A 20,308-nucleotide genomic window follows, 5' to 3' on the forward strand; every position below is an offset into this window, starting at 1 on the left:
TCTAACATAAATACAAGAAAGGAAACAAAAGTGATATGCCCGACCCCCCGACAGCATCTTCCTAAGCAAAACAAAGAAAACAGAAGACTGAACACGCCCCGTGCTCAGCGAGCACGGGGCTGTGCCCAAGAAGCAGTAGAAAAGACAAACCTATAGAAGCTTCTACTGCCCACCACGGGGCCGTGCCCAGCGGACACAAGGGCATGGTCAACTTGCTGCAGGCGCATTTATTGTAATTGCGAATTACAATAAATGAAGAGAGAGAGTGTCAGATGGACACGGGGCCGTGCCCGAGCTTCTGTTCAGCCTATAAATAGGAGTGTTTGGAGCTCTTGCAACTCATCCCTTGGCACCCCACCTCTCTCACACTTCACCCACCACCCACCACCATCACAACACCATCATCCACCACCATCATCCATTGTCCATCATAGAGTGTGTGAGTCGTCTCGGGATCCAAGATTGATCGTAAGAGTTCTTGACAATCAAAGGCCATGTTTGCCTAAGTCTCTTACATCACTTGGTGAAGACAAGTGTTTAGTGTAATACTTTTTATTTTTAATCTTTTGCAGTTTTTAATTGGTTTTGTATTAGCGACTTTAATTACTAGTTTCTTATGTTGAAGGTGATTCTTCCTTATCGTTTGTCCGTGGTGTCTTGGCAATATTTTACTGTCTATATAAAATAAAAGATTTTCACCGTTCATATCTCCACGGTCTATATGGAGGTATGTTGGCTACCTGGTCGGGGGTTAAGGGAACGGTTTGGTAAGAGTCTTGCCATTGTTCAGTGTATAGATCTTGCAAAGGACCTGGGTCAAATTTAGTAGGACCTCCTTCAATACCCAAAGGTATTGGATGGCGGGGGTCCAAACTCTTTGATCCCCTCATAAGTTAAACTACTATTAAAACTTTAACCCAGCTACTTAGGACTGTATCCCTGCTGACTCAGACTACTAAGCTGAGGGTAACGTCGCCTTCAAAAGAGGGCCTGCCACATTATGCATTAATAACATAATTAATTATCTTTCAATAATCCGACCCTTTAGGATTGTATCCTGGTTGACTCAAACTACTGGGTTGAGGGTAACGTCACCTTCAAAAGAGGGGCCTACTACAATAACTAAGATAATCTCTTAAACAAGTGTAAAAGTGTGAAAATAATCAAAGGTTACACTACACACGAGTCGGATCCAAGTGATTCATCTTGTCTATCTGTTTTATTTTTATTTTATTTTTCAGCATTTTAGTTAGTTTTATTTTCATAGTTTAAAAACCTTTTTCTTACTTTTTGATTTGATTAGACGTTGAGGATAAACCGGTACTAAAAGCTCTTGTGTCCTTGGACGAACTCGGTATCTTACCAACACTATACTACATCCACGATGGGTGCACTTGCCCATATGTGTGTTTAGTGTTAGTAAATATCGTGTTTTATAAATTTAAAACTTGGCTAAAAAGTGTAAAAAGGGCTTAAAATATACATCTAAAATATATTACACCTAACACGCATCAAGTTTTTGGCGCCGTTGCCGGGGACACAAGGATTTTAAGAAATTTAGGAATCAACAGCCTAATCATTTTTTCTATTTTCTTTTTAATTTTTTTAGGATTTTCTTAATTTTTCAGCTTCTGCAGAGCTCAGCACGGGCCGTGCTTGATCGGACACGGGCTGTGCCCAGCAGTAATATTGGCAGTTTTTATTTTCCAAGTTACAGAGGGCTGAACACGGGGCCGTGTCGGTGCAACACGGGGCCGTGTCCAACTTTCCAGTAACAGGGATCCGGAAAACAATCGTTGTATCTCTGACCACGGGCCGTGTTCACTAAGCACGGGGCCGTGGTGAACTTTCTGACCAACGTTCTTTTCTGTTTTTATTGCAGGACTTGGAACCAAATGCCACATCTGAACCTTCTACGTAGTGTACGAGCTCCAGATCTAATAAAGACATAAAAGAACCTCTAGAAGAACCCGAACGCTTTCTCAGAAAAAGTCTTAAAGCTAAAAACCAAGAGAAAGTTTCGGGGGAACCACTTCCAATGGCGGACCAACGTACCCTCATGGGTTACCTACGACCCACCGTAGGTAATCTCGGCGCCGCTATTAATGCACCGAATGTCGAAGCCAATAACTTCGAACTTCGGCCACATTTGATACAAATGCTTCAAAACTCCGCAACCTTCCATGGGCTTGCGGACGAGGATCCCCATCTACATATCACTAATTTCTTAGAAATATGTGATACCTTTCGGATCAATGGAGCATCAAATGACGCCATCCGCCTCCGAATGTTTCCTTTTTCACTAAAAGACCGAGCAAAAGCTTGGCTCAACACCCTCCCAGTTGGATCGGTAAACACCTGAGATGAACTAGCCCAAAAATTTCTATATAAGCAATTCCCTCCCGCTAAAACGGCTAAATTAATGACTGAAATTAATACATATTCACAAGAGGACGGGGAATCCTTATATGAAACTTGGGAAAGGTTCAAGGAGCTATTGCGAAAGTGTCCTCATCACAGTCTTGCGATATGGCAACAAGTATCCACTTTCTATAATGGGTTGTTGCCACACACAAGACAAACACTTGACTCTAGCTCCGGGGGACTTTTAGGTAACCGCCGCCCACATGAAATATACAATCAAATTGAGGAAATTGCTCAAAACAATTTTCAAGGGCACACTCCCCGAGGTAATAAATCTATTGCCCCTGGCGCCCATAAGGTTGATGAAAGCACTTCTTTACAAGCCCAAATCGAGGCCCTTTCTTCAAAAATTAAAAAGTTAGAAATGGCGAAAACGGTCTCGGTTATGGCCTGTGAAGGGTGTGGTGGGCCACATGAAAATTTGAGTTGTATGAAAGAAACAGACGATCAACCAGAATCGGTAAACTACATTGATAATAGACCTAGGCCGTCGGGTCCTCCAACGGGTACCTACAACCAAGGATGGCGTAACCACCCTAACCTTGGTTGGAGGGAACCCGGCAATAGTAGTAACCAACAAAATCCAAACCAACGAACAAACTTTCAACAACCAAGAAATGAGTCACAAAATTTCCCTCAACAACAAGGTGGACGAGAGAGGCTTGAAGATACCGTATCTCACCTCATCCCCGACACTGAAAAGTAAAACTCGGATCGATTTCAACAATTGGAATCGAATTTTAGAAATCAACAAGCTAGTATACAAAACATTGAAAAACAATTAAATCAACTAGCCCAAAATTTCTCCGAGAGACCACAAGGCGCGTTACCAAGTAATACCGAAACAAACCCAAAAGCTCAAGTTCATCTCATAACATTAAGAAACCGTACCGTGGGTCCCGTGGAAGCTCCGCCGCCACCAACTAAGGAAAGCACAACCCCGCCCCAACAAGATAAGGCTTCTCCTCTATTTCAAGAGCCCACCAAGGCTCCTCCAGTTCCGTACCCCGGTAGCTTAATTCGCCAAAAGACCAATGAGCAATTCGCAAAATTCGAAAGTCTACTAAAACAATTGCATGTTAATATTCCTTTCATAGAAGTCCTAACTCAAATGCCAAAATACTCAAAATTCATGAGGGACTTCCTCACTCATAAAAGGAAAGTTGAATCATTGCAATTAGTTAACCTAGGCGAAGAATGCTCCGCCCTCGTACTTAACAAACTTCCCCAAAAGAAGATTGATCCCGGAGGCTTCACAATTCCTTGCTCGATTGGGGATTCCCCCATTCGTAATGCACTAGCCGACCTTGGGGCTAGCATTAACCTCATGCCCGCATCAATATTCAAACAACTCGGCCTAGGAAAAACGAGCCCTACCAAGATGAGTATACAACTTGCTGATAGATCCGTCAAATACCCGCAAGGTGTCGCTGAAAATCTATTGGTCAAAGTCGACAATTTCGTCTACCCGGCCAGCTTTGTCATACTAGATATGGAAGAAGACACCAAAGTCCCCCTCATACTAGGGAGGCCATTTCTAGCCACCGCGCAAGCAGTGATAGACATGAATGACGAAACACTCACTTTAAAATATGGGGATAAGGAAGTGAAGTTCGGGGTTGGGAAGAGAATAGAGGACGATGACCCGGTCAATTACATGAAGGTTATTGATTCGAGTTTGGATGATGCTCTCCGACGGTGCAACATGGGATGCAAAACATCCTGCTCGGAAAACATATGACCTCACCTTGGGTCTAGCCAAGGACCCTTATAAACGTGGCGCACCACGGAGGCATTCCGCAGAACTATCCTTAGTTTAGTTTAATCTTTTAGTTTAATTTTAATTTGTAGGAATAAAACACACTCGGGATGGTCAAGGATAACAAGGGAAAAGAGAAACATAGCCCCATGCATGAAAACAGGGCCATCCGACAACAATTTCTTCATTACAGTAAGCTCAGCACGGGCCGTGTCCGCCTAACACGGCCCCGTGCTGCACACTCTGCAGAAAATTGCCCAGTTCAGGTAACTGGACACGGGCCGTGTTCGCTGAACACACCCCCGTGTCCAGGCTTCTGTTTCTTTTCTTTAATTTTTGTCGCTGGCACCTGAACACGGGGCCGTGTCCAGGATGCCAGTAACATAAAATTTTGCTTTTAACACCATTTTACACATTCAATCAACCTAAAAACTTATTTTTGGGACACATTAACGACAATGTATAATTTAAGTGTGGGGGGGGATGCTAAAACCTTGAATTTTGCAAGTCCTAATAACAAGCCTTACACAAAACTCTATTGGAACCGCTAATCACCCCAAATTTTTTCAAAAATTTTCATTTTTTTTTTACTTGTCTAAGTTTAAGTTAGGAATTCAAGTTCTAACAAGGTTATATTTTTACAAGTTTACAACCGAAAGTGTCGTGATAAAAAGAACCAACACAAGAAAATTACGAAAAGGCATGACAAACTTAGTTAAAATTTGATTATATATACTTGATCACATAAAAACCCTTTCCCACAAAAGTGAGTTTTGAGCCTTTAACGAGCATACAAATACATATCTTTACACTAAATGCTCATTTTTCGTTTCTTGTGTGAATAGCCGCTTGGTTCGTACAACTCTAGAACTTGCCACAACAATACATTCCCGGTCCTTACCAACTTAAACCCGAGTAAGTAAATGATGGAGGCATTAGGATTAACCTTTTTCTTTCTACACCATTATTTTTCATTTTTTTTTTACCACATACCCAAAATCCCCCTAGTTAACCCCTTTGAGCCTAAACCTTTTCATTTCTTAACCCAAAACCATCACCCTTTTTACCCACCTAAACCATTTTATTTTTAACCCTTTATTTTAGTAACAACGTTCGGTTTTCTAATGACTCTTCCTTATCGAATATATATATATATATATATATATATATATATATATATATATATATATATATATATATATATATATATATATATATTGATGAAACCAAACAAACAAACAAGTTAATCAAAAATAACTTTGTTTGAAACAAATGGTTCATCAAAATAAAATAAAAATGTGAAAAAAATAAAAAAATAATTAAAATAAAAAAATAAAAAAAAAGTCTTTCAAAAACCGACGTTTGTTACGCTTTTCGCCCTTTTTACTAACCACTAACCCAACCACCCACCTTTAGCCCAAGCCTAACCCTTCACACAAAAAATCCTCTTAATATTTACAAAGGTATAAAGTTAAAAAGGAGGAGGATTGATTGCTTGGCAAGCTTATGGTAGGATTAAGTTCCATGCCGCTCTCGAGTGATTCACTAAAAAAATACACCTTCGGCCGAGTGTTGAGTGATTCCCCCGTGAGGTATGTGAACTTGTATATAAATGGAATTTTAAAGAGGTGTGTTATGCCCTAATAAATAATTTATCTTATGAAACGTTTTTAATAAATCATGACGAATAGGATTGTAAATAAATAAAAATAAAACCTAAATAATCTTGGAATTCCCGACACTCTATGACAAGCCCAAAAACCTTCTCTTCTACCCATTCCATTTGGGAGTGAATAAAGCCACATTATAAAGAGTTTTGCTTGAGGACAAGCAAAGATTCAAGTGTGGGGGTATTTGATGTGCACAAAATGCAACATATAAATTTCATCAATTGTGGCTTAAAACTAAACCTTTTTAGTACTAATGTTGGAAAAAGTGTGCTTTTGTCTTCCTTTTGTATGTTCAAGATTAAATGAGCTCAAAATAACAAAAGAAGCAAAAAAGACAGCAAAATCTAACATAAATACAAGAAAGGAAACAAAAGTGATATGCCAGACCCCCCCGACAGCATCTTCCCAAGAAAAACAAAGAAAACAGAAGACTGAACCCGCCCCGTGCTCAGCGAGCACGGGGCCGTGCCCAAGAAGCAGCAGAAAAGAAAAACCTATAGAAGCTTCTACTGCCCACCACGGGGCCGTGCCCAGCGGACACGGGGGCGTGGTCAACTTGCTGCAGGCGCATTTATTGTAATTATGAATTACAATTAATGAAGAGAGAGAGTGTCAGATGGACACGGGGCCGTGCCCAGCGGGCACGGGGCCGTGCCCGAGCTTCTGTTCAGCCTATAAATAGGAGTGTTTGGAGCTCTTGCAACTCATCCCTTGGCACACCACCACTCTCACACTTCACCCACCACCCACCACCATTACAACACCATCATCCACCACCATCATCCATTGTCCATCATAGAGTGTGTGAGTCGTCTCGGGATCCAAGATTGATCGTAAGAGTTCTTGACAATCAAAGGCCATGTTTGCCTAAGTCTCTTACATCACTTGGTGAAGACAAGTGTTTAGTGTAATACTTTTTATTTTTAATCTTTTGCACTTTTTAATTGGTATTGTATTAATGACTTTAATTACTAGTTTCTTATGTTGAAGGTGATTCTTCCTTATCGTTTGTCCGTGGTGTCTTGGCATTATTTTATTGTCTATATAAAATAAAAGATTTTCACCATTCATATCTCCACGGTCTATATGGAGGTATGTTGGCTACCTGGTCGGGGCTTAAGGGAACGGTTTGGTAAGAGTCTTGCCATTGTTCAGTGTATAGATCCTGCAAAGGACCTGGGTCAAATTTAGTAGGACTTCCTTCAATACCCAAAGGTATTGGATGGCGGGGGTCCAAACTCTTTGATCCCCTCATAAGTTAAACTACTATTAAAACTTTAACTCAGCTATTTAGGACTGTATCCCTGCTGACTCAGACTACTTAGCTGAGGGTAACGTCGCCTTCAAAAGAGGGGCCTACCACATTATGCATTAATAACTTAATTAATTATCTTTCAATAATCCGACCCTTTAGGATTGTATCCTTGTTGACTCAAACTACTGGGTTGAGGGTAACGTCACCTTCAAAAGAGGGGCCTACTACAATAACTAAGATAATCTCTTAAACAAGTGCAAAACTGCGAAAATAATCAAAGGTTACACTACACACGAGTCGGATCCAAGTGATTCATCTTGTCTATCTGTTTTATTTTTATTTTATTTTTCAGCATTTTAGTTAGTTTTATTTTCATAGTTTAAAAACCTTTTTCTAACTTTTTGATTTGATTAGACGTTGAGGATAAACCGGTACTAAAAGCTCTTATGTCCTTGGACGACCTCGGTATCTTACCAACACTATACTACGTCCACGATTGGTGCACTTGCCCATATGTGTGTTTAGTGTTAGTAAATATCGTGTTTTATAAATTTAAAACTTGGCTAAAAAGTGTAAAAAGGGCTTAAAATATACATCTAAAATATATTACACCTAACACGCATCACGCGCAGTTGGTTCTAGATTTGTGTAGCAGATACAAAAATCTCTCTCCCACTTCAGAGTATGTATACGCACTGCATCGTAGAATTTAGGGTTTTCCTACTTTGAGCTTCCCAGTTAAGTTCTATGTTCTGATGTATTTTGTAGTTAGATCGTTGTGTTGATTATCTAATTGAGTGTGTATTGTATCTTTGGTTGTTTCTCAGTGATTTTCGTATAAAAGTTTTGTCTAGAGTTTTCCGTATTAGTCTGTTCATACCATTCTTGATATATTAAAATCCCAACAACATTAGTAGTGTTAGTCAAACTAACACATATACAACAATTCAGAGGCATATGCCAACGTTGAGTGATAACACTATCTTTGATAGTCGTTGACTTTGATATTGCCATTTCCAATATTGAGTGCCATCCATAAGTTCACCTTCGCCAAATCGAGTGATAAATAGTGATGGCCCTACCACTACACGACTGATTCATAAGATAGGTTAGAATCACATTGAAAAGGTGTAATCATCTGTCGAATTAAACAAGAATGAAAAAATAGGTATATGTTACCCTATCAAAGCAGAATCCCATAGAACCAGGTTACCCTAGCAAAGCATTATGCCTTCTAACCACATTGAGAGTGTGAATATTTTCTTGTGGGCTGCAACATGTTTTGCGATTCAAAAACTGCCTAAAGTTACTAAGCTTCTTTTTGGAAGCAAACGTAATTATAACCTTGAATTATCGTTCACGCCTAAAATGCATTCCAACAACTGCATAAGACAATATTTTCTAATGAAATGATAATCAACGCAAATTATTTGAAATTATATTGTACCCATCGTTAGTGATTTTACGGTAAAATTCTTTCGACTTGAAGGGCAATGGACCAAAAACAAATGCACAAGCCTTTCCATCATAGGCTAACAACATAGTTCCAAGGTGTAAAGCTTGATGCAAAGAGCTAAGAAATTTCATGATTATGATTGCTCCACATTTTCTCTTTGAAGTAACCTCATGACCAAATGCCACCTAAAAAAAATCGAATTAACATAATAAGGCAAAGTCCATTAATCCATACATTATCACCTCGTAAGCATCCACTACTAGAAAACTATCAAGTTTGTGACAACCAAATTTGTAGCATATTTGTCTGAAATTGGCCTTACCCACAAATTTCCTACAAAAAAAATTCATAGCAAATAAACTTGTGGGTAACCGGATTAGCTACAAAAATACGACAAAATCTGCTACAATATTCCTACAAAATCTCTCGCCGCAAAATTTGCTACAAAATACTGACAAAACACTCTTCTTGCAAAATTCCGACAATTCTTCCACGTTTTTGCCTTTTTTGTATATTATTTTATGATATTTTATTTTTAAAATCAATAACATTATTAAAAAAATATTCAAAATTTTTTATTTTCCCGACAAAATTCCTACAAATTATAAATCGTTATTGCGACTAAATTCCTACAAATTATAAAACTTTCTTGCGACAAAATTCCTACAAATTATAAAACTTTCTTGCGACAAAAATTCCTACAAATCATAAAACTTTCCACAAGTTTCCTACAAATTTATAAATTTTCTCTAAACAATTTGCGACAAATTATCTACAAACCATTCTGACCCATGACCCAAACCCGCCCATAACAAACCTATAAATGCAGCAAAATATAAAACATTCCAAAAAATTAAAAAACGATTTGTGTATAAAAATGCAGCAAAATATAAAACATTCCAAAAAATTAAAAAACGATTTGTGTATAAAAATGCAGCAAAATATAAAACATTCCAAAAAATTGCAGCAAGCAAAATTATAAAACATTCCAAAACAATTGCAACAAGCAAAATTTTAAAATATTCCAAAACACACAAAAAATCCTAATTAAGAGCAAGTTATTGATTCAAAACTAATCCAACATTCCAATAGGTAACAAAACGAGAGCTTTGTTTACTTCTTTTCGATGTTTTTCACCATTTCTTTCGTATTTTTTCGCCACGCCTCTTAGTCGGCCCGCTCTTTTTCACGCTCTTGTTGAAATTGTTAGAAACGGGCTTCTATGTTTTGTCGGGCCTCTCGTTCTCCTTCTAATTCCGCTTGAACTTTTTGAAGCTGGAAATTATAAAATCGTAATCATCACATATCACCCCGAACATGTCGATCAACACAACCCTACAAAAATCTAACTAACAACGTAAAAATCCCTTATAACAAATACAAACACACATACATATTAAAAAAATGAAATATCATATTAAAATGTTGTTATTTATTTGTATTTAATTATTTCAATAAATTATTAAAAAGTATTTATAAGTACGCAATTCTTTATGTTTCTTGCAATTTTACTTTCATTAAACATATTTAATTAATTTTTATAAAAACTCATCTAGACTCGTGCTTATTTTGTAAAAACTCCTAACACAAACCAAATAAACCTTGAAAATGAACCCTTCTGGCCCAAATCAAAATTGACGTGAACCGGTTCTAACCTGAATCAAATTAACCCTGTGTAAAAATAACCTATTATGGCCCGATCCATTTTAACCTGCACGCCTGAACCCATTCTGACCCGTGACCCAAACCCGCCCATAACAAACCTATTCAACTAGCAATGTACTCAATCAATCACAAGCAAGCTACCTTCAATACCACCATATGGAACCCATATCAGCAAACTCATTCTTCCCATTTAAAGCCTAAACTATTACCTTCACTAATGGGACTATCTTAAAACTGTTTACGCTATCTACATAACAAGATTAAATAATGATACCTCTTGTGAGTGTCGGGCATCATCGTTAGAACTGCAAATTCTAGATGATTGTTTTCCAGTCACCAGAAAATCAGGATCAGAAGATCCTATCCCGAACATCTTGCGACCCTTACACTTAGGATGCAAACTTTTCCACAAGGCTAAATCATCGCAATCCACGTCCCCATACAAATCTTTAAGTTGTTCCGAGTACGCGACCTATAATTTTATCAAGTGTAAGTTATCAACTGGTAAAAGTGACACCATATTTATAAATAAATAATAAAAGAGAGCTTACATATGAACGCTTTGCACGATCGGTAACAAACTCCAACGAACCAAAATCATTTTCACTTATCTCCCATCTTGTAACATTTTTTGCACCTCTTAGTGGCGTGGGTCTGTAACAATACTTTCTTGTATCCAACTGTTTTACCCTCTTCTTTGTCCTACACAAAAGAAGTATTGTAAATTATAATTGTGGTTACCTTACCAAGTTGATACAATGTTGATCAAATCGTATTGACCCGCCTGTATGACGGCACAAGTCATTTTTGCGGTTTGCTCTCCGGGCTATTGACTTTTTTTGCCATTTTTCGGTGTTCCAATGTTGTAATGATAAAAAATAGGGATGAGTCTGGGAAAAAATAATTTGCATCAAATCGAGCACCATATCACTCATTTTGACTCGCTACCCAACCCGCTAATGTTTTCATCCATAAATAAGGGGAAATGTTAAGGCCATGTGAAGTTTCACGCGTTCATAATATAAAATGTAAACCATACCAATAAGACGTGTCACTTTGACACATTTTATTTGCTAATTCATGTATAGATAGATAGATAGGTAGGTAGGTAGGTATGTAAGTAGATAGATAGGTAGGTAGATAGGTAGGTAGGTAGATAGATAGATAGATAGGTAGGTAGGTAAGTAGAGAGACAGACAGACAATCAAATTTTTTTAAAAAAAAATATTAAATTCCATACCGCACACATTCTGTGCCATTTCTCAAGGGGAATCCCTTTAGGTGGAAATTCAAGTAGGATACCAATATCGTATCCTTCATCTGGTAGTTTACGCTTTGCCTCCTTAGCCATCTGTTTAGATAATTCTTTCAAACTTTTCATGTTACCTCTAAAGCGATCTTTGATCAGGTCAATAAATGTGTCATATATGGCCTGCTCAGCTTGTGGATTCCATTTATACTTGGTCTGTAAAATCAAGGTAAAAATGCCATAACTAAAACAATTAATCAAAACATAGAGATATAATTAACTGATAAATACCCGAAAGCGATCAAACAAACGCATCCTAATGTTTTGTGGGATCTTTTTAAATGTGACCCAATCTCCATCATAACATTGGTCAAATATATCCTTCACACGTTTTTTTATGTTTTGTCTGTAAACCTACAATATTGGAAAAACCATATAAGTATATTACTCTATAATAACAAAGAACATCGATTCTTATCTACAGTAACCGCATATGAAATCTGGAAACCTGGCGACGACGGTTCATAAGGTTTTTATGTCATGTTTGTTGGATTATTCGGGTTCGTTTACGGGTCATCCGGTTCAGCATATGGGTCAGCGGGTTAGAAGTCGGTCAAACGGGTCATATGGGTTGTTGAAGACCTGGTAGTAGATGACCGATTAAAGTAGAAATGAACCTGGTAGTAGATGACCGATTAAACTGGAAATGAACGATGGTTTGCTAATAATAAGGAGAACATGGCAATTGATTATTTTTTTTTAAATGTTGGTTACAGGACTTGATAAACAAGTAAGAAGAACTCATCAATTCCCATGTTCTCCTTACTATCAGTAAACCGTCGTTCATTTCCAGTTTAGTCGGTCATCTACTACCAGGTCTTCAACAACCCATATGACCCGTTTGACCGGCTTCTCATCCGCTGACCCATATGCTGAACCGGATGACCCGTAAATGAACCCGAATAATCCAACAATGTTATCCCTCCCAAGCTCATAAGAATTCTTTTTTCAGGGTGGTTGTAATTGATGAAAATTGAAAAAACTGGAAATTTTGAAAATTTGAAAGTTTTAAAAAAAATTTCATCGCCTTAAGCATGCTAATTGGATACGAAAACCTAAAGTTTCCATCACTTAGAGGCTTCTTACCTGTAGTAATCTAACTTAGTCCCTTGTCATGGTTGTCCCTTTAAGTTTCATGAGAGTAGGTCTGACAGTTGTTTTTAAAGAAAATGAGTTGAAAAGATATGTCTATCTAGGGGTAACATGTTTTAGATTGCATATGCTACATGTCGTTAACCCTTTACCCTTCTTGGTGAGATCTTGAGCCTGTAGAACTGATAGGATGATTTATACAATGAATCCAATTGTTGAGTGTAGGCTACATGGTGTTCTGTGTTAGAACTTGTGTGATTTGATACATGCTGAGATTGTGGGTTTGACATGTGCACGTACGTGATAAAGGCATTAGGATATCCATTACACTTTTGGTGTTTGTGTTTTTGTGTTGTTATCCACCAATTTCCCTTAGTAGCCCTATTGAGCCAAACTACCTTTCGTTTGTCCGCCCATTTTATTGTGAAAGACCGACCGTGATGATATTGTTATGAGAAAAAGAGAGAGAGGGAGAGAAATAGAAAAAAATGTATGGAAAAATGAAAAAGAAAAGAACAAAAAGAAAAGTGTTGAATGTTGGTTTAGTTGTTTGGGTAGAACTCAACCCAAAGTTTGTGTTTAAATAAGTTATCACGGTTTGGTTATTGTTTGTGAGCTAATTAGAAAAGAAAAAGAAACCAAAAATTTTTCCTACCTCCACCTAAGCCCAAAACCCGAAAGTCCTTTTTATATGTGCCATGTTAGATGATACAGTGGAGGTGTGACTGTTATACAAGCTTATGATTGCAGGATTTCATGTGTGCTTTTTGAGTGTTTATATACTAGCTCATTACACGCTAGTCCAGATATTAACCTGAGAGGAGAGTATATTGTGAGGCATGTGTCTAATTGTTAACATGTTAGTTTTAGAAAGACAAGTCTTGAATTTTTAAGTTGCATGATTTGCTTGTCAGACTGTCAATCTCGAATGTGGTAGTCTATGGGACGGGTATGACTTGGGAACTTAACATGTTGAATTGGTTAAGGGGTTTAGAGGTGTTGTTGCTCTGGTGATTAGTTCTAGTTGGTTTGCTTGAGGACAAGCAAAGGTAAGTGTGGGAATGTGATGGAGAGAGTGAAACCCGAGCCTTAGAGTGTTTAAATATTGTGTTTTATGTGTTTACTTGCTTAGAATGAGATAACTACGAGAAATTGGTGATTTGCAGGTAAAGCATGTAATTCGGTGCAATTACGATGGTTAAAGATGAAGTGGAAGCATTGGATTGGATATTGCAGCTCGAGAATGGAATTTGGAGCTTGTTCGGGTGATGTAAAGGCTTAAGGATGCAATTTATATGAAAGAATGAAGTTCGAGGGCCATTTGGTAATCAATTGGAAGTTATTTTGTGCTCATATATGTGAGGAATTAGAAGAAGAAAAGTTGAGGGACTAAATTGTCATAAGTTAAAAGTTGATTATGAAGAGGAAAAAAGAGAAGAAGGTGCGACCGTAGGCTACGGTTCATAAACCGTAGTTACGGATGGTGGATATTAGTGAAAAAGTGACCAGAACTTGTGAACCGTAGCCTACGGTTCACCAACCGTAGGTTACGGTTGGGCAGACTATTGGAGCATAAGTTTTCAACCGTAGCTTACGGTTCACCAACCATAGCTTACGGTTGGTGTTACGGAAAAACACAAAATTCAAGGTTTTTAAAGGATATTAGGGTTTGTTAATGTTGGCAATCATTATCTCCTATTCCAAGCCGAACCACAACACTTCTAGGGCGTCAAGATTGCAGCTTTTTCACTCCAATCCATCAAGATCTTCCACCGAATCATTCAACCGACCATGAATTCTTCATTAATCCAAATTTTTGTTGACTTTGTGAGCGAGATGAGCGGCTAAACTTCTATGGTTTCCTCCGGATGGAGGGTTTTTGTAAGTTAGGTGATACTATGTGTTTGCTATAATCGTTTTGACTTGGTGATCTAAGCATTCGATGCTTTTCACCTTGATTAGATTTGATTTATTGGTTGTAAAGAATTGCATTTTATTTAAACCTTGATTTCTAAGCATTTAGTTCCCGAGAGTTCTAGTAATTGGGATATATTTGTCATGGGATTAGGGTTGGTAATTGTAATTGATAATCATTCGATAACCTCCCGTTATGTATTGACCAGAGTACTTAGTCGTTGGTTATCACAACTGGTTAATCAAGTTTAACACTTATGTCTATGTAGGTGTCACAATTAAATACATGGTTGATGCTAACTATAAAACCTGAAATCTGGAGGAACCATTTTCTCTCTTATTGATTCAAATCTCATTTTTGTTTGCTAATTTTCATAATCAATCAAACCGATTTTCTAAGTCAGTAGTAGTAGTTAATTAATACTTCTCATTACGACACTTTCCACAATCCTCCTCTTGTTCGATATCCGACTTACTCTAGCTACTTAGTTTATTTAGGTTTTTGCATGTCCTTAACGATAGACATCACTGAGCGAAAAGTTTGGGGGGTCAGCCGCCCCCTCCCGCCCCCACTATCCTATGCCCTTGATCTAACAACCCAGCTACATCAGCCATCTCATCACCCTTACCCACATGGCTAGAACTACCAGCATCCATTCTCTTATATGCACTTGTTTTACCTTCTGGAGATCGTATCATAGTTATCTCATCACTCTCACCCAGATGGCTAGAACTACCGACAGCTCCTACTCTCTTAAATGAACTTTTGTTACCATCTAGAGGTCATATAATCAGATAAGGCCCATGGCTCCATACATTATTTTTATCAACAACAACCTTCTTATTGGGATGTTTTGGATCCGACATTTCGAATATGCATTTCCCAGAAGCAACATCACTAGCACCTCTACCAAGATCGAGATCAATAACAATGTCACTATCAATGTGTTTCCCTGCTGCAACATGCTTTATCTTTCCACCACTAAGACCACGACCACCCCCACCAGCACCACGACCACCACCATGTGCAGAACTATCTTTACTACCACTCATAATGTGCACCATGCATTTAATAGAACAAGAAGGATTAGATAGATAATATAAGATTGACAAAACCTATGATATGAAATAACATACAATGCACGTACCAAATGATAGATCTCAAATAATAAGTACAATAACAAACAATTTATGTTCTTACCAAATGCACGTATAACAACAAACAATTTATGTTCCTAACAATCACGTTCATCTTCGTCTTCATCTTCATCTGAAGAGTGATCTGAATAAACCATTTCATCGTCATCGTCATCGTCGTCATCATCATTGTCATAAAATGTATCCGGGTCCAAAGGTTCACTATTAGTTGCATCATTCGGTAACTCGTACCGTTCATCAGTCTGAAGAAAATCATGGGCTTCCGTGTTTCCGTCGTTTGTGACATCGGTAACTTCATAAATGTATCGCGCTTTTGTCTTGACAACCGCCCCTAGATCTTTTGTATCGCGTGTTGTGGCGGGATATGGTGTGTAAAACACTTGTTCCGCCTGTGATGCCAAGATAAATTGGTCATCACTTTGAAGTTGGAACTTTTGATTGACATCAACTAACTTGTTTTTGTTAACTATTACACCATGTTTGTTATCAAACCATGCATATTTAAACAACACAACAGTTTGAGACACATTGCAATCATATTGGAGCTCTAATATCTCATCCAATAAGCCGTAGTAGTCAGACTCTTCTGTACTATATGTTTCCCCTCTCATGTAGACACCGAAGTTTGAGGTTACAAGTCCTTTACCATGCTTCCGTGTGTGGAACTTTTAACCATTTACAAAGTACCCATCGTGAGACTGAGCATACAATGATGGTTCTCTTGCAAAAACTTCCAAATGTCAGTGCTTCCATCAATTAAGCCATTCATTATCTACAATGAAAAACACATTTGCTAAGTGTTGGGTAATGGAGCAACAACGTCAATCATTATGATTTAATTGACTTTACTTACATATTTTTCAAACCATTCAGCAAAATGGTGATATCTGAGAAGAAACTCTGGCTCATCCGGATACAATTGTTGCGCCACTTCGTCAAAGTTGTCAATGTAAGGGTAAATTTCTTCACAAATTAAAAGAAAATAGGTGTGCGCCTTTTTTAATTATTCTTTACTCATGCGTCTCCGCTTTCCACCCTTTTGATATAATCGTCTCGATGGAACGACAAACACGCTCAATTGAGAGCCTCCCCTCAAAGAGCTAGAATATTGCGTCGCGAAATTCTGCGGCTCTCGATTATGGTGTGTCTCAATCGACAGGTCAAAGTACAGAGAACAATAAGTTTCAATTCCATTCACTAGGTGTTCCCTCATGATTGAACCCTCAACCTTTGATTTGTTTCGGATTCTTCTTTTCATATAGCCAAGTTTCCTAAGTTTAGAAATCATTGAGAATATGTAAAGAATGCTTAATGGAATTTCGAAACAAAGCATAGGATTCAAATAATATTATTACCTCTCATATTGATACATCCATCTGTATTGCACTGGACCACCAAGAAGAGCTTCGTTAGCTAGATGTATGACCAGGTGCTCCATGGAATCAAAGAAACTGGGTGGGAATATTTTCTCCAACTTGCATATCGTTTTAACAATGTCGCGTTTCATGTTAACGAAATCATCTACATGCAACGTTCTTGAGCATAAGACACGAAAGAACATGCATAACTCTGTTACAGCCCCGTATGTATCTTTTGAGACAAAACCTCTAATAGCAAGTGGAAGCAACCGTTGCATAAACACGTGACAGTCATGACTTTTGAAGCTATGAAAAATGTTGACTTTCATGTTCACACAACTCCCTATGTTTGACGCATACCCATCTGGAAATTTAAGCTTTTTCAACAAAACACATACTTTTTTAATGACATCTTTTTTCAGAGTGTAATCTCCCCTATCTTTAGCCATATTCCCATTTTTATCACATTTTGGGTTTAAAAGAGGTCGATTACAAATTTCCTACATGTCTTGCCTTGCCTTCATATTGTCCTTAGTATAGCTGGTGCCCATGATTGTGTTAAACAAATTTTCAAATACGTTTTTCTCGATATGCATCACGTCGAGGTTGTGCCGAATCAACAACTTACCCCAATACGGAAGTTCCCAAAAGATGCTTCTCTTTGCCCAATTATATGTAATCCCAAAAACCCGGCGGTTTTCTACATTTTTTAGTACCACGGGGTTTAACATCATAAACAATGGGAAAATCTTTTATATCCTGCCATATTTCCTCTCCAGTTGGCTCTGGAATATCTCTTACACTCGAAACCGTCTTGTTTTTTTCCAAAAGTTAATCTTATCTTTCAGAAAAGCATGATTTGTTGGAAGATGTTGTCTCTGGCAGTCAAACCAACAGGGTTTCCTTCCAAAATGAAGCTGGAAAGATCCTGATTTATTTGAGCAACATGGGCAAGCTAACTTACCATGTGTGCTCCATCCGGACAACATTGCATAAGCAGGAAAGTCACTAACTGTCCATAGCAGTACGACCTTCATTTGAAAATTGTTGCATGCATGGGCATCATAAGTCTCAATGCCATGTGTGAACAACAATTTCAGCTCATCTACCAAAGGTTGTAGAAAAACATCGATATTTTGTGTGGGATTATTTGGACCGGGAATGAGCAAAGGCATTAGTACATATTTCTCTTTCAAAGCCAACCAAGGAGGCAGGTTGTAAACCGTGATAAACACTGGCTAACATGAATACGGTGCCCCGCTTGTATTATTTGGACTAAATCCATTGGTACATAGCCTGAGACGAACATTGCGTGTCTCCTTTGCAAAATCAAGAAAGACTGAGTTAAAATGATGCCATGCCCGGCCTTCACTAGGATGACTCATCTTTTCTGATAGACTACGATCTGCATGCCAAGTCAAATATTGAGCGGTCTTTTTTGAATAGTATAGGACCGTATCGTATCATATCGCACAATGTAATATAGTATACTATACTATATTGTATAGTATAGTGTCGTGTCGTGTCGTGTCGTGTAGTGTAGTGTAGGATTGTATCGTATGGTACTGTATAAGATTGTATCGTATGGTACAACATAGTATAGTATTGTATAATATATGGTATAGTATGGTACGAGGTATAATATAGTATAGTACATAATCGGTCAATTGCCACAAACTTCTGACAAATTTGACATTTTATAATTTAAAATTATATATTTTTTTCTAAATTGATAAATTAAAGTAACCTTTTTGTAGGAAATCTGTAGCAACTGATGTTCATTTGCTACAAATTTTCGACAAATTAACTTAACATTTTATATTTTCAAATTATGTTTTTTCTATAAATTACTGTTTTGTAGGAAATTTGTAGCAACTTTTGTCAATTTGCTACAAATTTCTGACAAATTTATTATTTTATTTTTCAAAATCATCTATTTTTCTAAAATTGATAAATAACAAATAACATAACATTTTTGTAGGAAATATGTAGCAACTTGTGTCAATTTGCTACAAATTTCTGACAAATTTAACATTTTGTTTTTCAAAATTATGTTTTCTTCTTAATTTGATAGGCTTTTGTAGGAAATGTGTAGCAACTGCTGTCAATTTGCTACAAATTGTCGACAACTTTATTATTTTCTTTTTTAAAATTATCTATTTTTCTAAAATTTATAAATAACATAACTTTTTTTGTAGGAAATATGTAGCAACTGGTGTCAATTTGCTACAAATTTCCGACAAATCTAATATTTTGATTTTTAAAATTAAGTTGTCTTCTTAATTTGTTGAATAATAGCCTTTTTATAGGAAATTTGTAGCAACTGTTGTCAATTTGCTATAAATTTCCGACAAACTTATTATTTTATTTTTTAAAATTATCTAATTTTCTAAAATTGATAAATAACAAATAAAATAACTTTTTTGTAGGAAATATGTAGCAACTAGTGTCAATTTGCTACAAATTTCCGACAATTGTAATATTTTATATTTTTTAAATTATTTATTTTGTTGTAGTTACGAATAATATATAATTTTATAATTTTTGTCAGAATTTTGTCGAAAAGGTTTTAAATTTTGTGAAGAAATTGCTACAAATGCTTATTGTGTGGCAGTTTTGTAGGAAATTTGTGGAAAAGTTTTGGATTTTTTTGTTTTTCTTTTTTGTCAAAAAATTATAGGAAAATTGTAAAAAAAAATTGAGTTGTGGGAAATTTGTAGGAAAAAATATAGTTTTTTAGTAGTGGTCATAAACACACTCACATAAACAATATAGGTACAGATTGTTCATAGACCCATAAACACAATCACCAAAAAAAAAAGAAAAAAAGGACAACCCTTACATTATATTGGTGAGGATCTTTTTGACTAAGATCCACAAGGAAATGATTCACCTTAATAAAAACATTTTAGAGAGAGAAATAGCCAAAGAGTTGGCAGAGGCTTGCATGCGATGAGTGAAGAGTGGGGTGTAATATATAACAATAAGAAGTACGGTGAAAAAGAAACATGCATTTAGCGTGTATTGGATTTTTGACCTTTTATTTGTCCATATCTTAGTATATTAGTGATAATACGACACGAACCTACACAATGGTATCATATTTTGTGTCTAAAACAGGTCGACACGATAAGATCTTAACATATATCGTGTCTAAACAGGTTAAAACCCGTTAACCTGTTAAGACCCGTTAAGTACTTTTTAATAATTAAAATTTTAAAAATATTATATGTGGGTGTGAGCATGGG

The 20,308-nt window shown here is 37.0% G+C and overlaps 1 protein-coding gene, 1 long non-coding RNA gene and 1 other non-coding gene across 4 annotated transcripts; all 3 read right to left on the reverse strand.

Moving 5' to 3' along the window:
* Positions 1 to 2,416: 2,416 nt before the first annotated feature.
* Positions 2,417 to 2,523, reverse strand: LOC118484442. The gene has a single exon (XR_004873553.1). It is a non-coding gene; the product is annotated as a small nucleolar RNA R71 (small nucleolar RNA).
* A 7,053-nt stretch (positions 2,524 to 9,576) lies between these two features.
* Positions 9,577 to 11,886, reverse strand: LOC110883032. Of its 2 annotated transcripts, none has more exons than XM_022130899.2 (5): positions 11,770 to 11,886; positions 11,470 to 11,694; positions 10,781 to 10,931; positions 10,504 to 10,701; positions 9,577 to 9,839 (listed from the first exon to the last, which is right to left on the reverse strand). In XM_022130899.2, the coding sequence occupies exons 2-5, from the start codon at positions 11,547 to 11,549 to the stop codon at positions 9,771 to 9,773; spliced, it is 498 nt and encodes a 165-aa protein (XP_021986591.1). In that variant the 5' UTR covers positions 11,550 to 11,694; positions 11,770 to 11,886; the 3' UTR covers positions 9,577 to 9,770. The 2 variants fall into 2 exon arrangements, with proteins under 2 accessions (XP_021986591.1, XP_035836193.1); XM_035980300.1 differs by having other exon boundaries at positions 9,577 to 9,909.
* A 3,830-nt stretch (positions 11,887 to 15,716) lies between these two features.
* Positions 15,717 to 19,996, reverse strand: LOC110883033. Its single transcript, XR_002560330.2, has 4 exons — positions 19,903 to 19,996; positions 17,058 to 18,465; positions 16,556 to 16,973; positions 15,717 to 16,474 (listed from the first exon to the last, which is right to left on the reverse strand). It is a non-coding gene; the product is annotated as an uncharacterized LOC110883033 (long non-coding RNA).
* Positions 19,997 to 20,308: the final 312 nt, after the last annotated feature.

The sequence above is a fragment of the Helianthus annuus genome, chromosome 11 (assembly GCF_002127325.2).
Source record: "Helianthus annuus cultivar XRQ/B chromosome 11, HanXRQr2.0-SUNRISE, whole genome shotgun sequence".
Taxonomy (NCBI): Eukaryota; Viridiplantae; Streptophyta; class Magnoliopsida; order Asterales; family Asteraceae; genus Helianthus; species Helianthus annuus.